This window comes from Embiotoca jacksoni, unplaced genomic scaffold (genome assembly GCF_022577435.1).
Source record: "Embiotoca jacksoni isolate LCO1_2020_lvr unplaced genomic scaffold, fEmbJac1.0.p SCAF_25, whole genome shotgun sequence".
In the NCBI taxonomy this organism is placed as follows: domain Eukaryota; kingdom Metazoa; phylum Chordata; class Actinopteri; family Embiotocidae; genus Embiotoca; species Embiotoca jacksoni.
This window is the reverse complement of record NW_027185376.1, coordinates 4188741-4204834: the sequence shown is the minus strand read 5'-3', so window position 1 is coordinate 4204834 and position 16094 is coordinate 4188741. Positions and strand designations below refer to the sequence as shown.

At 41.4% G+C, this 16094-nt stretch overlaps 2 protein-coding genes across 2 annotated transcripts; one reads left to right on the top strand and one right to left on the bottom strand.

Annotated features, from left to right (window-relative positions):
• Positions 1-1202: 1202 nt before the first annotated feature.
• Positions 1203-8251, bottom strand: ralaa (v-ral simian leukemia viral oncogene homolog Aa (ras related)). Its single transcript, XM_069159689.1, has 5 exons — positions 8034-8251; positions 5895-6012; positions 5587-5795; positions 4795-4969; positions 1203-4662 (listed from the first exon to the last, which is right to left on the bottom strand). Exons 2-5 carry the CDS (start codon positions 6006-6008, stop codon positions 4540-4542), a joined length of 621 nt encoding a protein of 206 aa, XP_069015790.1. The 5' UTR covers positions 6009-6012; positions 8034-8251; the 3' UTR covers positions 1203-4539.
• A 205-nt stretch (positions 8252-8456) lies between these two features.
• Positions 8457-16009, top strand: med1l (mediator complex subunit 1-like). Its single transcript, XM_069159686.1, has 17 exons — positions 8457-8752; positions 8928-9010; positions 10409-10484; positions 11455-11509; positions 11671-11797; positions 11871-11899; positions 12075-12146; positions 12251-12325; positions 12588-12664; positions 12746-12808; positions 12906-13017; positions 13154-13266; positions 13382-13503; positions 13583-13784; positions 13911-14006; positions 14473-14575; positions 14756-16009. Exons 2-17 carry the CDS (start codon positions 8969-8971, stop codon positions 14952-14954), a joined length of 1563 nt encoding a protein of 520 aa, XP_069015787.1. The 5' UTR covers positions 8457-8752; positions 8928-8968; the 3' UTR covers positions 14955-16009.
• The last annotated feature ends 85 nt before the right edge of the window (positions 16010-16094 follow it).

Below are 16094 nucleotides of genomic sequence, written 5' to 3'. Positions count from 1 at the left end.
AGTGTGATATTTCCCTTTTTCTTGAATAAATATTCAAATGATCTGATATCTCTTCCAAAAATCTAAATTAGAAAAAAAAAAAAAAAAAAGACTGAAAAACTGAAAACAGATTCATGGATCAAGAACTTACTTTTTTTTTTTTCTTCTTCTTCTTCTTTCCTCTCCCAATAATCAACTGACGACCCTTCACATTTATCTGCTGTCCCGGTGTATAAAACCTGATATAAAGTAGTTCAAAACCAGCGCCACCTGCAGCAGCTACAACAGAAACACACTGACGATTCAGTAAAAAGTAATCTTACAATGTCATAACGTAATAAAATATCAGTACAGAGGGACAAATCCGGGACTTTTACTTTCATACTTTTAACTACATTTTCCTGCTTATTCTCGTTAAATGGGATTTTTCAAGCGGGTCTTTTACTTGTAATGGAGATTTTTTTTATTTATTTTTTTTATATACACTGCTGTATTGCTGCTTTTACTGGATAACTTCGTCCACCACCAGCAGAGAGCAATGTAGGCGTATCGGCCCCGTGGTGAATCAATACTTCCCCCTCCCCATGCTCCATGGCATCAAGTCCGGCTTAAGGAGGACACTTGTATATGCAACACACAGAGGGATTGTGTAAACACAGATATGGGCTGCACGACGCCAGGCTGTCTAACTTGCACTCGTACTGCAGATACGACACCTTTCGCACTGTCAAACTCTTTGCCTTTTTAAAAAAAAAAAAAAAAGACATTAGATGTTAAGGAATGATCCAATGAAATAATCAAATGTGAAAGGATTTTTTTTTTTTTTTTTAAAGAATTTACGACACGGATTGGGTAACTAACTGTATGAAAACCTTTCATCACGCGATCAGCGGCAGGGACACTTCAAAGGAAGTCATGCCGCTGACATCACTGTGATGCGGTTTCACGTCGCCGTGACGCCCGCACGCGCGCAAGATCTGGTCAAAAAACTGCAGCGACCGATTTTAGTTTTTATGATCCTTCAGATTTCCCCGGGTCCCATTTCAGAAAGGTCACAGGGTACCGAGTCGGTACAAATTCAGCACATTCGCATTAGCAGTACACTACCCCCGCCCCCTTTTCCCAGAGGAGCCTTCCTTTTGAAGCTCAGTCCCCCTGCTCGGAGCAAAACAAATAAATAAGTCCAATCCTCTCGCAAAGATTATACAAATACGTTCGGAGAATGTTATTAGTAATATCCACTTTATTTGCCATTTTTCCAAATAACTCACAAAATAATGAATTGAAATGTAAGCTTCACCTCTTGCATTCACAAACAGATAGGCTACATTAGTGGTTTATGTTCAAAATAAGTAAACATGAAGGGGAAAACATTTACCTGATGGCATACATACAACCATCCAATCGAAGACATAGGTATCTATTTTTTTTTTTTCTTTATTCCAAGGTTATGTATATAAAAGGCAAAACATGATGTTTGAAATACCCAAGTAGGACAGTTTGCTTGTAGCTTTCACACAAACATCTGCTCCAGTATCCCGCTGAAAATATTTGGGCCATCAAAGTCTATTAAACTATACATGAAAACAAAGAGGGGAAAAAAAAAAAAAAAAGCAAGTACAATGATTATGATTAATGTTTTTTTGCTTCCGAAAAAGCACTGAGACTGCGTTAAGCCAGATGTTACAGGAAGCAAGCACTACGGTGGTCACTTTTGAGTATAGTATAGCTTCTGCAATCGTCAACGATGAAAGACACACAGCAGGTTATGTAATGGCCTCGAGCTAAAAGGAAGGTAACGGCCGGGGCCGAGCTGGGACTTCCGCGTCGGGGTTCCTGTGACTGTCGCTTCTAACTTCTCGGGGGCGTTTCGATCGTAGCGCGGGTGTACTGGAGGTTAGCCCTTAATGCATTTTAAAGCAAAAAACTGCTTCCCGAAGTGTGTTCCGATGCCGCGGCTTTCTCGCAACCTGACACTTTTCTTTCTTTCTTTGAGTTCAAACTCTCGCCACTGTGTGCTTTTCAGTAAATAAGGAATACCACGGACATTCTTTTCGCGCGATCGTCTTTTCGCGCGATAACCACACCGAACTGTGCATGTAGTGTGTTAACTCTGGGAATCAATGAGACAGTGGTAAGTACTTCTAAATATACAATAAAATAAAAAAAAAAAAAAACCAAAACTCAACTTTTGGATGACGCCGTGTTGTGTTTTCAGAGCTGCGGTCAAATCTCTACGCAGCCTTTAAGTGCTTCTACGATACAACTCTTTTCAGCTAGCAGACACCGACAGTGTTTTGAACTGTTTCCAGGTTTCACAATTCCTCCTTTTGAATTTACAACAATCATTTTTGCATAGACTCCAGTGTCGTGGAGATTCCTTTAGTGTAAAACGGTGAGCAGTTGCAAACATATTTAATCATTTAAAGTGGCTCCGAGTAAAACGCGGCAACAACCTCTGGATGGTTGTCAAACTTTATTAACTAAAAAAAAAAAGGTATTGAAAATAAATAAGAAGTCTCATATTGAAGTGGCTCAGTCCTGAACTAAGAATCGAGGGGCAGATTTCACAGTGTGCTTTGGTCTACGCAATTTAGCTGTTAATCATGTCATCGTTTTGCCAATTTTTGTTTTACCACTGCTTCAAAAATATTCCCCCCGCCTTTAAAGTTATCCAACTACCAAGAGCGAGATCAAACAAACATCTGCAATTTCATTAAGACGTTACTACAGAGAGCCTCGCACAAACTGTAGCAAAAAAAAAAAAAAAGCAGAAAGTCAATGACCTCTGAACTTTGCACTTCGCTGCCTGCCGAAGATTACAGGCAAACAGGATGAGTATGTGGGGAATATTGACATTCACAATGGACAGAGAGGCAACGGTGACGCACTGCACGAGAATTACTAAAGCCCTCGTAACCTTGCATTTCTTTTTCTTCTTTTTTTTTTTTTTTTTTTTATCCACGCAGGCAAAATCCTTCCCCCGGACGACCTCCGTCTCACCTTCACCAAACATTGTAGTGCTTACTTTTGATGCAAGCTGTCATTCACTTCAATTAATAAGTGGGCACTTGTTTGTACTAGCTAGCGTTTTTTTTCTTTGGTGACTGAGAGCAACTTGGGTTTTGTGTTTTTTTTGGGAGGGAGGGGGGAGAGGGGGAGAGGCAGATACCGCCTCACTTCTATCCAGCCTGCAGCCTCATTTGAAATATTTTAAACCTTAAAATGAATCTATCCAATAATTTAATTCCCACTTTATTCCCAATTAGGAAATCCATTTAAATAAAACAAAAAAACAAAAAGGGAGGGGAACACAAGGTCGGTGGTTAAAAGTCTGAGCCGGGAAAAGTTCAATAAAAGAAAATAAAAGAAAAATAAATGTACATAGCTGGAAGCAATTAGTTTTTTATGACGATGAGTCAGAACAGCATGTAGAGGATGTAGTGTTGTGGAATCGCCTCTTTTTTTTTTGTTGTTTCCTTAATCAGAGCACCAGGGATTCCTTTTATGCAAAATAAAAACAAACAAAAAAAGGCAATGGAAGTCATTAGCCAAGTGAGGTAAACCTTCTGAAATGTTAAGAATTGGGGAAAAAAGGTTCAAGTGTTGTAATAAAAAAAAAAAAAAAAAAAAATCCCTTCGTAGGGTTGAAGGGTAACGATGGATGCCGTTTGTGCATTTGAGAAGACTCAACAAAGTGACTGGAAAGGGGCTGGAGAGAAAATGGGAAAACATTAGTGCGCTTATCATACAGATGATAGAGGAGAAGAAAAAAAAAAGAAAGGAAAAAAGTTTGACTTCAGATTACAAAATATAAGTGTCCATAATCATACCGTGTAGTAAAATTGAAGTGTGAAAAAAAGGAATGGCGTCAAATTTGGGCTCCTGTCTTTCTATTAAAATGCTTCGCAGGTTCACCAATGCGACTTCGTCGGTGGCGCTTGGTGAACTCTGGGTTGACACTACACTGCTGAGTCTGTTAACTTAACCTTTCCTACCAAAGAAAACAAACCCAAAACGGTGGATTTATTGTTATGGTTTGGGGCTTGACCAGTAATTTGAGTTCCAGTTACACATCTTCCCCATTTCTTAAACCTCATTCTCTGACACTTTCGCTTCGGGTTTGTTTTTTTTTCTTTTGAACTTGCACTGCACAGCTGTCTGAATACATTAGACACATCGAAACTTTACAACGAAAGGGTTTTTTTGTTGCTTTTTTTTTGTAACATTTCGCGGCTTTAGCCTCTTGTCAAGCTTAGGCCTAAATTAAAACACCATCCATGTATTACACTCTGTAATGTGGTCAGACAGAGAGAGAGAGAGAAAGAGAAAGAGAACATAAATTATTTGGAGTGTCAGCACATAAAAAGTTAGAGCTATAAATGGTGTATGGAGTGCCACCTTACTACTTCCTGACGCACGGTCAGATTGTCCTGTTAGCCAGGAACAGGAAGTCATGGTCAGGTTTGGGCACAACGAAAAAAAGAAGAAAAAAAAAAAATGCAAAAAGTCTGAGAAATGTATATGTACACAAGCAGCTTCGCCTGCCCTCTTTAACCACTATAAAATACAGCATCTCTCTCTGATTCTCTTGGCCAAACTTTTGCTTTTCTTCTTCCCGTTCTTCTCTTTGCTGTCCTCCATTTTCCTCGCCCGGATCTCTCTCATCAGGTCAAAAAACACCTGTTAAAACAACGACAACAAGGGTTCATGTTTTCTCTGCTTGCTCCGTATCCAAAGTAAACTCCTTGAGACGGAGGGGGGGAGGGGGGGGGGGAAGGATGCGCCCTCTGTTTTGGGCTAATTAAAACAGACCTTGTCCACATTGGCACGGGTTTTGGCTGAAGTCTCCACGTAGCACACCCCCCACTGCTCGGCGCGTGCCTTGGCCTCGTCGGCGCTGACCTGCCGTCGGTCGTCCAAGTCCGACTTGTTGCCGACCAAGAGGAAGGGCACGTTCTCGTCCTCCTTCACTCGAAGAATCTGCTCTCTGCAAAACAGGATACGTCGTTCGGCCGAGACCTATGTAAATAAACCGGCTCCCGCTCGCTAAAGTAAGCAAATACACGAGGTGAGCTTCCGTGCGCAGCACTTTATCCTGCAGCGGGGCAAACCTAAAGTGCTCCATAGAAAGTCTAAAAAGGTAGCAGCTGAAAAACATAAAACATTGAAAAGACATCAGTAAATCATAAACCAGATAAAAGCCAACTGCAAAAAAAGTCTTCAGCTTGTATTTAAAAACACGCGGCCTCGATTCCCGTCTCAGGTTTTCTGACATCTTGTTCCACCATAAATAGCTAAAAGCAACTTTGTTCATTTTTGCTTTCGTCCTGGGAGCAGCTCATAATCAGGAGCCAGCTGACGCGAGCGGTCCGCGGGGCTTGTACAGTAGATCAGATGAGCATTTTGCTCTGAAGCTGTTTAATTTTTTTGCGGACAAGCAATACTATTTCAAAGTTCTCCTATAAAACTGGCAGCCAATGAATCAAGTTAAGCTGTAGAAAAAAAACAACAACTTTGATTTGCCAAAATGTTAATTAAATGTCATTTAAATCGTAACAGAAGTGTTTGATAAAAAAAAAAAAAAATAATAATAATCTGCCGCACCTGAAGTCTACCGTCGCTGCAAACGATTCCAGTTCTGTGATGGAAAATACGCAGAGGAAACCCTCCCCGCTGCGGAAGTAGTTATCCCTGATGGCTGCATAGTCCTCCTGCCCGGCTGTGTCCAGGATGTCAATCTGCACCTCCTCTCCATCCAGCACCACTTTCTTCCTGTAGCTGTCTGCTTTAGTGGGTTCGTAGTCTTCGACGAACTAGGAAGAGGGGGGAAAAAAAACAAAAAACATCGTCCATTAGTCTGGCCGGGAAGCAATGGAGGCTCAAACACATGCGAATTTCACGTGACTGCTCACCTCATCGTACATGAACTGGAGGGTAAGGGCTGATTTCCCAACTCCTCCGCTGCCCACCATAATCACCTTGTGCAGGGCGAGAGAGTTCTGCCCTTTTGGCTTCGCAGCTGCCATGGCTCTGTGTACCAAGAGATGTTAAGTGTCAAAGGGAGAAGGTTTAAGGCGGCGGGAGGGTTTGTGAAATGAAGACCGTAAAAATCTGTCCGGAGATTCCAGGGCGCAACAAAGGGCTGAATGATAATTCCTGTGGAGAGTTAAAAAAAAAAACTAAAAAAAAAAAACAGAGACAAGACGTTACATCATAATTTCCAAAGACTCCAGGTTCCTTTTCTGCAGTCAGACTGCGAAGCATTCGTTGCAATAAATTCCACTACAATAAAAAGGTTTAACTGCCATCACACTGCAAATGTAGTGCGGGGAATGAATGTCTGTAACATTGCTGAGACTGCAGCAAATACACTGTGATGGATCAGATTAATGGGGCTGGATTGATGCACTAGAAATGTACAAATAAATCTAATTCCCCCACCACCCGCCAATATCACATCTCTCTGAAGCCATGTGTTGGCAGAAATATGACATATTCCTTTCCTACACTTGTTTTTCTCTTTGCAGTGCCAAAAAGTATTAGAAATACAATAAATTGATGATAAAAAAAAAAAAAAATCATAATACTCATGGCAGTATTTCCCCTTTGGATAGGTGGAAATTAATTTGGCGATCCATACAAAGATTAGTTTGCAATTTTATCTGCATCAACATGAAGGTTTGATGACAAAAAAAAAAGGGCGTATTCATGGTCAAGCTTACATATCAGATATCACCTCGAGAAAGCAATACTATTAGCGAGCAAAATTTCACGTCAGATGTCAGACCACCGTGAATCATTTTGCAACCAGGGGAGGAAATGCAGCTCGTGGCAACCAAAGAGATAATACGGATAAAGGAAAGTCAGCTACTGTACATCGTGACAACCGGCTGGAAGTAAAAACCCATTTCAGCAAAGAAATAAAACTTTTCAAAAGCTTCCAGGTAACATCTGGCAGGATTTTTTTTTTCTTTCCTAATCTTTTGGACAGGAGTGGATCAAATCTGACACTTGCTGGAGCCATTTCGTGGTCAGTCTCCCACACTAGACACATCCAAGAAGACTATGGGAATTGCAGGATGTCCAGCAGTGTGTGCCGAGGCCCTTTCCCCACCCCACCCCCACCACCACCACCCCAACCCCAACAACACAGGCCAACACAGACCTCAGGGGATCGGGGGATAAACATGGGAATGCAGCCAGTGCGTCATTACGCAAATTAACACACACAAAAAAAACAAGGGTAACCATGCACTTAAAAGATCAATATGACGATTTAGTACTGAAGGCAAAAGCCCTTTTTTTTTTTTTTTTTTTTTTTTTTTTTTTACTTTAACCATTTAAACCTGAAAATCTCTCTCAGCAAACGTTTTGTTGTTTTTTTTGAGTGGAAGTGAAAACTGTGAAATTGAACATCTGTTAACAGTTCAAGGCTTTTAGGAAACAATTTCTAAACAAAGTTTTGGCACAAAAAAAAAATAAATCTGTCTGAAAGACCCAAGACAGATAAATAAACAAACAAACAAATAAATAAACAACAATTTATCATTATTTTGACAACTAAATAATAAAAAAAAAAAAGCACGGCAAGAATACGTAAACTGAGCACGCGAACATAATTACGATAACGTGCAACTAATAATCACCAATAAAAGGCGCACGAGACTCTTAATAATCGCGTTAATTAATTAATAATCATTAATAAGAGAAATTTTTTTTAAGTGCAGGGTTAGTGGACGACGGAGCTAACAGGCTAACTATCCTGCCGAAGCAGGTGAGCCGTCGCCGGAGCTTTTTTTTTTAATTCACCTTCAAGGGAGGTTTGCGGCTCGGACAAAACCGTGGAAAAAAAAAAAAGCTCCTCTTTTTTTGTTGTGGTTTTAATATCGGATATTATCCAAGCAACAGCTGATCGGTCAGCAGCTAGCAGGGCGGCCACACGGGGCAGAAGAAAAATGGCTAAGCGAGCGATAACGAGCAGCTAATCACAAAACTACATGATGTTAAAAATGTTAAAAAGAAAAAACACACGGGCGAATAACGTCACCTACCGGTAAATTAAAACGGTGTTACGCCTCCTTTTTTTGTTGTTTTTTTTGTTTTTGTTGGCACGACTGTTTTTGACGGAAAGGTTGAATTTATGGCGGCAGCATGAAAAAAGAAAAAGGACTCGGCTAGCTCCTCGTTAGCTCATGGCTAGCTCCGCGGCTAACTCCGGAGGACTCGGCTGCACGTCCTTGTGGGCGTGGCTCTGCCTGACAACGCCCCGCCCGCCTGCGCGCGCGCGCGCGCGCGCGCCCGCCTCGTGCGCCTGCGCGCCTGGGACAACGACACGCTTTTTTTTTTTTTCTTTTTTTTTTTTTCTTTTTTTTTTTTCTAACGTCTGTGTGCGCGTGCGCGCTATTCAAAACAAATATGGCCAACTGTTATGAATAATAATACGATTTCTGAGCTGTTGTGACCACTTACATCGAATATGTATGTGATTTTCTTTCATTTTTAACTCAAAAAAAAAAAAAAAATATTATAATAATAATGCAAAGAAATGTTACATAACGTAACATTGAACGAAAAATTCACTTCCCATTTAAGGTTGTGGATGATTTTTTTTTTTTCCCCATTTGCTGAGCTGTTGTGGCCACTTTCTTTGAAGCTGAACATCCAATACAGAAGATGAAACGTTGCCAGATAATTGAATAATTGGCTGATCCGTGTAAATGGTGTCACGCTAGTTCAGGAGGAGAGGGGCAATAAGACTGTCAGACGCCAGGTAATGTTGGGTTTTTATCATAAAATCCATGAACACAAATGATTTTCTTTCATTTCTAACCAAAAAAATAAATAATAATTATGCAAAGATATGTTAAATAACGTAAAATTGAGCAAAAAAAAAAAAAAAGTCACTTCCCAATTAAGGTTGTGGATGATTTTTTTTTCCATTTTAGGTGATGAACAGCGAGAAGATCATTTCTGCCCTGCACCAGAAATGACTTGGAATGACACTTTTCAGCTTGTCCGAAGATGCATGGTGAGACAAATTTCAATAAAACACCTGGAGTATTCAACTCGCATGGTGTATATCATCTTTGAAAGGTGCAAGGATTAGTCGGTTAGTAAAAAATGTATTGCCATTTTTAGGTGCGAAAATGCTGAGATTTCAGCTTCTTAAATGTGAATATTTTGGGGTTCCTTTAGTCCTCCATGATAACATGGAATATCTTTTGGTTTTGGACTACTGGTCGAGACAAAACGAGACATTTTAGGCCGCACCTCGGGCTTCGTGAAACACTAGTGGACATTTTTGCAAATGATGGAGACATATTTGCACGGTTATTTTAAACTGTAGGTAAAAACAGCGATGACTGCACGAGTAATAGTTTTGTCGACTTGGACGGCTTCTCTGATATGATGATGTGTTGTGAATCAGGAACTGGTGTGGTCAGGCACTCGGATGAGATCAGTCATCCTGGAACACACGAGTCTTTGTTGTTTGATCAGCAGCTTGTGCTACGACGGTTACCGCATCTTCACTTAATATTCACTCATCAGCCACAATGTGTGTGTGTGTAGTAAAAGCCTTTGAATTAAAACAGCGTCGTTTGACAGTTTTCTTTTTTTTTCCTCTTAATTTTAATCGGACATCTTCATCATCGACTTCATCTCCTTTAGGTTTGACACGAGACGTTCACCGCTGCTGGCTTCAGTCATTTTTCATGCTGTGGTGTTTTGGATCGATAGAAATCTTTACGCTTCATTCCTTGAAAGATGCTCAACTTGCAGATGTAGATCACGTAACTAAACATTCGATGTTTCACATGCAGCAAAAAAAAAAAGGCTTGAAAGTGCACTCGGCTGCAAAGCGCAATTAGTGGTGCTGTGCTCACTTGTGTGACGAGGCTCTGCGAGAGAGAAAGAAGGGTGGGTTACATTTCTTTAGATTTGTCATGGGTGGAGCAGCGGAGTAGATAAAACTTCTGGATTAACACAAAGTGGAGCTTGGCAGCGGTCAGTCTCTGGAGCCCGGTGGAGAGACTTGATTACTTGGTGGTCTGAAGTGATGTGTGGTCCAGGAGGGATAAGGCAGCTGGGCCTCGTTATATCGTCCTCTGCCAGCAGTGATCATGAAGAGGACTTTTACAGAGCTGGGATTCTCAAAAAGTAAGTGCAGAGTGCAATGTGCAATATTTGTTTCGCACGCCAAGGTCCAAAAAGGTTGTTTTTTATTAAATATTACCCATCCCAACGTGCAAAGCATCCAAATGTCAACACTGGCTCTGCCGCGCCGTTTCGTGCAGTTTGTGTTGCCTTGGCGGGATGAGCAGACGGGACCAAAGGCTGTTTGCACAAGACTCGCGTTGCCACACAACTGCTCCATTGTTTTTTTGGTTTCTCCCCCCCCCCCTCCCTCTTCTTTGTCCCATAATAGGAGAAATCCAGAGATGAATCCAAACCCTGTGAGCCAATGATTCGATGCCTGAAAAGACTCCAGGAAGTGTTTAGTGGTAAACAAATAATACACCAGAAATTCTGCATGTATTCTTGTATTTTTCTACTTCATGGTGAGTGACTGAGTCTCTCGCTGTGTTCCAGATGGCGGACTTGTGTACTAACACTCACAAATTTTGAGTGCATAAAGTGCGTTCGCGCTGTCAAGTACAGAAACGTGCAGTCCACTACAAGTACCAGGACGATGTGTTAAAAAAAAAAAAAAAAAAACGACAAAAACCTGCGTTTCAAATCGCATACTATTTCTTTTTTTACTTTTAGTACAGACTACAGCTACCCTTTAAACATATACTGCTGCATGTAGTATGTGTACAATTGGGACATACTACTTTATCGTAAGAATGCACTTGAACTTTGACGCATATCCATCGAGATCCGCAGCGCGATTTTTGGAATAAAAAGAAAAAGGATGTGATTTGGAACGAGTTGGCTTCGTTTTAATGCCTCTTCTTCTTCTTCTTCCTTTTGAACCGTCTCGGCAACTCAAGTCGATGTGACGTACTTTCCGCCGAGCAAAGGATTGTGGGTCAGACTGCGAAATACGGATGTAGTTGAACATCCTGGTACTTTTGGTATCCCACGTTTAACATACTAAGTTTTGGGATGTGGTAAATCTTTTTTTTTTTTTTTTGGCATACTAAATGGTATGGTAGTATGTATAATGGAACGCAGGGTGAGTGTGAAACGCTGGACGCTTTCCACCCTAAACGGCCGCCATCTTGGCTACGTAGAGGAAGGAGGGGGGAACACGGACGCCAAGAATTTTCAAAATAAGGCGCCTTAAAAAGCTACAGCGGTTCCTGAACACCTCACAAAAGTGTTTTCACTACCTCAGCTGGACAGAAGAATAAGTGTGTTTATTGAGTGTGTTACCCAGAGGACAAGAAAACACGTTAATTTCTGTCTAAAATCAGACAAGCTGCAGATATTTTGGCGAGCGTGTAACGCAACATTTTTTTGTTTCAGCGTCCCGTATGAATCCTATGAGGTCACGCCTGGAAATCATTGCCAAACAACACGGGTAAAGTGTTGAAGTTTTCCATGATATTCGACTTCGTATCTCCACCATATCTCCATTTTTATTGTTCTTTATTCTCGAGCAAAGACTCTTTTTGCCACTTGTCAGTCTTTTTAATATACTCTGGTGTCACATTACCCTCCATGTTTTTTTTCCCCCCCAAGGATGGGTTTTCACATTTCTGAAGCCACATGCTACCTGACAGCCGACTTATTCTACCTCGAAGTGCAGTTGCTGCCCAGCGGTACGGTGGAGGAGGTAAAGGTGGCCTCACACGGGAAATCCCCCGTTGTAAGTAGATTTTACTATTTCCAGCAAGCCACTTTTTAATCTGCATGCTAATGAAAATGAAACTGTCTCGCAGCCCAGTGAGTCCTTTCTTCAGCTGTTGAGGTAAGGCCATTAGGCGACGGTGAATTAACATTTGGACATTTTGCTTGCAGTAAGCACATCTTTCCTCCTCTAAACTATACAGATAAATGACAGCACTGTTTAAATTATTCCCTAAAAGGTGAATAATTTCCAGCTTCACATGCTGATTTGTGCTGCTTTTTGGTTATTAACACAGGTTGAAAAAGTTGGCTGATTTCTCCACAAAGCTGGGAAGCCTCTTCGCCCAATACAACATCCCTGGAGACAAGTAGCTGCTATTAAAATATCCTGTCGACCTTTACAGTTCAGAGTCTCCTGTAGTCATTGAGCTACTTTTGTGACTTTTATTTATTTATTTATTTATTTTTTCAGTGAAATTAAACTAAAATTGTTGGCATCTCTGCAACACCTCGGGAAAAACTTGCGGAAAATATCAAATTTGCCAAGGTGAGTGACAAAATGACACGCAAATCAAAACAAAAATAATCAGCTTTTATTTTGATAGTCTGATTAGAGATTTTTCAAGCAAAATTGCCAATGAACAATTAGATTTTTGACAAAAAAATAGCAATTTAAGGGTATTTTTTAAAAACTTTATGCCTCATTAACTAAACTATTAAGAAAGATTAATTGGATAATGAAAATAATTGAATTGCAGTCATAATACAAATTTAAATCATGAGTTTTTTTTTTTTTTTTCTGCTTCTAGGACACCAAAACATTGTGACCCCAAAATGGAAATGATAAACAACGGCTGGGTTGGGTATCTGATCGCAGGAAAAGAAGGTGGAGCTGCAAAAATATCCGTTGTGTGTGCATATTTACCTATTTTTAAACTCTAAATTGATCAAATGTCTGTGATCTTAGATTGCCCTTTGACTGTCCAGTTCTTCACCCACCCAGGGGATGAAAAGAAGACCTCAGATTCACGTAAGATGCAGCACTTAACTTGGTGGTAGATTTAAAAAAAAATAAAATAAAAGTCCTCAAAGATCTTAAAGTTGTTGATTTTTGTCTGAAATGACAGACGAGGAAGCAGTCGTCCACGCCGCCCAGGTGACTGTGGGTGTCAGCGACGTGCCTCGCCAGCTTCAGATGGCGTGTGTTGTCCCGAAGCCTCCACAGCTGGATCCCTGCAGGTAGCGTGTTTCTGTTTTTAATCTCTCCCTCGGCAGGGTGATTTTTATTTTATTTTTTCCATTTCGCACCCCGCCGTGAGTCTGACTGTCGCTGCCACCGGAGGTAATAGAGTAAAAAATTGCGTCCCCGCGGCAGTTATCCCGTGTTCACTCCGCCGAGCGAGATGCTGCCTGCGTGCTTCCTGCTCCAACTGCAGCCGGCCATAACAATGATGTCGTCGTTTGTAAAGAAGCTCGGCCACATTACAGGTCGGGTAACTTTTTCACGCTGAATAATTAATGAAATGTACTTTTGTTGTTGTTCTTGTTCTTTTAATACGTCGGCCCATCACACGCTCATGTTCTTCCTCTGATATTTCCCCAGCTGTGACTGTACCAGATGTTGACCTGCAGTGGGCACCATTACCCAAGCTTCTGATGAGAGGTTCACTGGGTGCAAACAACCGCTGGGGGACATTAGATCAACAAGAGACCACTTTTCAACTGGTATGTGCATGCCTGTTTGCTTCAATAAGCTCAATAAAGAAAGCCAAATCGTGCTGTAACGTGTGATCCATACTTGCAGCCTCTTCCTAGCGGTGTGATGCACAGTTATATTTTCCCCGGAGCTGCGTGGAGTGCGGCCGCACACAAAGGGGCCACGGTGGGCAGCGTTCCCTTCACCCACCCTGCTCACGTCCCGGCTCTGCTGGAGCTGCTGCGCCAACAGTGTACCATTAACACCCTGCTGGGGAGCTGTTTCGCTCCTCAGCAGGGTGCCCGTCCAGGCAGGAGGAGTTTTATATTACAAAATCATAAGGAGACGGGCATCCTTCCAAAATGTGCAGGCATGCTTTTTTTGTTTTTTTTGGTGAATCATGTTATGTAATGCTGCATTGGTTGAATCCTCTCAGGTTCGGGTTGTGATGTGCACTTTGAAGTCCTTCCGGAGTCTGACACCAGCTTTTCTGTGACCTTCCAACGACCTGATGCTAACTCTCTCGCTGTCTGTGAGCATTTTTTTTTTTTTTTTTTTTTTTGTATATGTACGCTATCTCTTTTAAGAATTAAGTTTCACAGTTGTTGTGTGAGCTTCAACACCTGACACATGTCAACTAGAGTTTAGCTTTGGCCACTATTTTGGTAGTAAATCCTTTCTTTCATTTTGAAGCAAAAGTGCCAAACGTTCTCTCGTTGCAGCTTCTCAAATGTGAAGATTAGATGCTTTTCTTTATCATTTCTAATAGTTAACTGGATACAATTTGTTTTTTCAGACTGTTAGTTGAACGAGAGGTCTAAAATAGAGATCACTTTGGGCTGTGTGAAACTAGTAACCACATTTTTCATTGTTTTCTAATATTTTATAGACATGGCAATTTGTCAAATCAAATAATCAAACAAGCTTTTCTAATTAACATCTCAAGATCATGCTAAGAGCTGCCATCTCACGACTTGCTGGTGCGTTTGTGTCCACAGTGCAGGTGAGCGTACTTCATCCTCATCGGATCACCTGCAGGTTGTTTGGTGCAGGAACATTCGAGTCTTCTCTCAATGAATACCTCTCTACTGTTATGATGAGGTATGATTATAACTTGTCCTCCTTGCTTTACTGTTTACAGAGCCTGTATACATATGAATGAGGAGCTCTGGGCCTCAATGTGTAACGCCTTGGCAAGATCAAGAATTTTAAAGAAATTAAATTGAAGTATAGAAATGCTGCCATGTTTCGCTTCAAGCTTCTTTCATGTTTCCCACTCAGGTGTTTGTCCGTCCCCGTGACCATGGGGACATTGTACAGCAGGCTGGAGGAGCTCACCTCTGCCCCGCTTTCTGCCGGCCGCCCGGAATCCGAGCATGACCGCTCCAGTCCCTCGAGTGCGGCGGTGACGGACATCAACAGAGGCTGGGCCGCGCTCCCCCGGAAGACGGATTCGGCGTGTCTGGATCGACGTCCGTAGCCACATCTGAGCTTCTTCCTGAGAACCCTTATCCGCTGGCTCCTGTGGGTGCGTACAGGACGGGCAATAATGGTCAATAATAAACCAACTGTCAGAGCTGATATAAACCTGCACGCGATCCACACGTCAGGTCTGTACATGTATTAAACGTAACAGGTTGAATGCGTGTAATTCGGCGAGTGCACGATCGCATCCATCTCCTGCAGGATGCCAGAGACTTTTCTGACGATGCATTCCAGTGTGGCAGAGATTGCTGGCTGTAAAGGTTCGCGGTTTGGCATTTGACCTCAGACAGCCAAGAGCCCGGTTGATTGGTACCATGTGAGCCAATCACACATTGTTAGAGTGCATAATGTATTCTTGATGGAACGTAAGAATAAAACTAGAGATCTCTGCTTTAAAATGAGAAAAAACTCCAAAATAACTTGAGGGAAAAAAAAAAAAGCCTTGATTGTGTCTATAAACTGTACAGTTTTGAAATATATTATTGCACTAGTTTTGTTTTTTTCCTGTAAGAATATATGTATAATGTTTTCTAAAATTTAAAAAAAAAGGACATTTGGTGTGAAAGTGTGGGAGTTAGATACCTCTGTGGGATGGAAACTCTGCAGTCAGAAATGTCTTGATTACTGCAGAGTGCTTTTTCTGGGTGCCAGCCAGGAAATCCACCAATATAGCACGAATGTGACTAGTCTGTGCAATATTAGAAATATTTTACCGCATACTGCAGAGAGGTGGTTGTGTTAATCTTTTTTTTCATTCTTAAGGAAAATCCAACCTCAGATTTGAGAGGAAATATTAATGTGTCTCTCGTTCCAGAACATAAATCAGCGCTGCAGATCTGCCGCCTGTGTGCGTTTAGAAAGGAATTTAACTTGTCTTGAGAATATTAAGTCGACTGTCAGCAGCAGACAACTGGTTTTGTCCCGTGTCTTTACTCCCAGATATCCGATGACCTGTATGACTGCTATTCATAGAAACATTCCAACATGTGTGGTTTGAAGTGCTCTCTTCTTTCAGTGGGCCTGTATTCTCAGAATAAAAGGGAGATTATGTGTCCTCGGCTCTGATTGGTCGAGAGTAAAAAAAAACTTTAAAAGTCACACTTGGTGACATTAGATTTAAATATTAAATGAGGTA

Bases quoted from the DNA above. Each gene is read 5' to 3' on its own strand.
- ralaa (XM_069159689.1), bottom strand. From the start codon at position 6,008: ATGGCAGCTGCGAAGCCAAAAGGGCAGAACTCTCTCGCCCTGCACAAG. The intron at 5,796-5,894 runs GTGAGCAGTCAC...CCCTCTTCCTAG, and splicing joins TCCAGTTCATGTACGATGAG to TTCGTCGAAGACTACGAACC. The intron at 4,663-4,794 runs GTCTGTTTTAAT...TTGTTTTAACAG, and splicing joins CCCGTGCCAATGTGGACAAG to GTGTTTTTTGACCTGATGAG.
- med1l (XM_069159686.1), top strand. From the start codon at position 8,969: ATGACTTGGAATGACACTTTTCAGCTTGTCCGAAGATGCATG. The intron at 9,011-10,408 runs GTGAGACAAATT...GTCCCATAATAG, and splicing joins AGCTTGTCCGAAGATGCATG to GAGAAATCCAGAGATGAATC. The intron at 12,147-12,250 runs GTAGCTGCTATT...TTATTTTTTCAG, and splicing joins TACAACATCCCTGGAGACAA to TGAAATTAAACTAAAATTGT.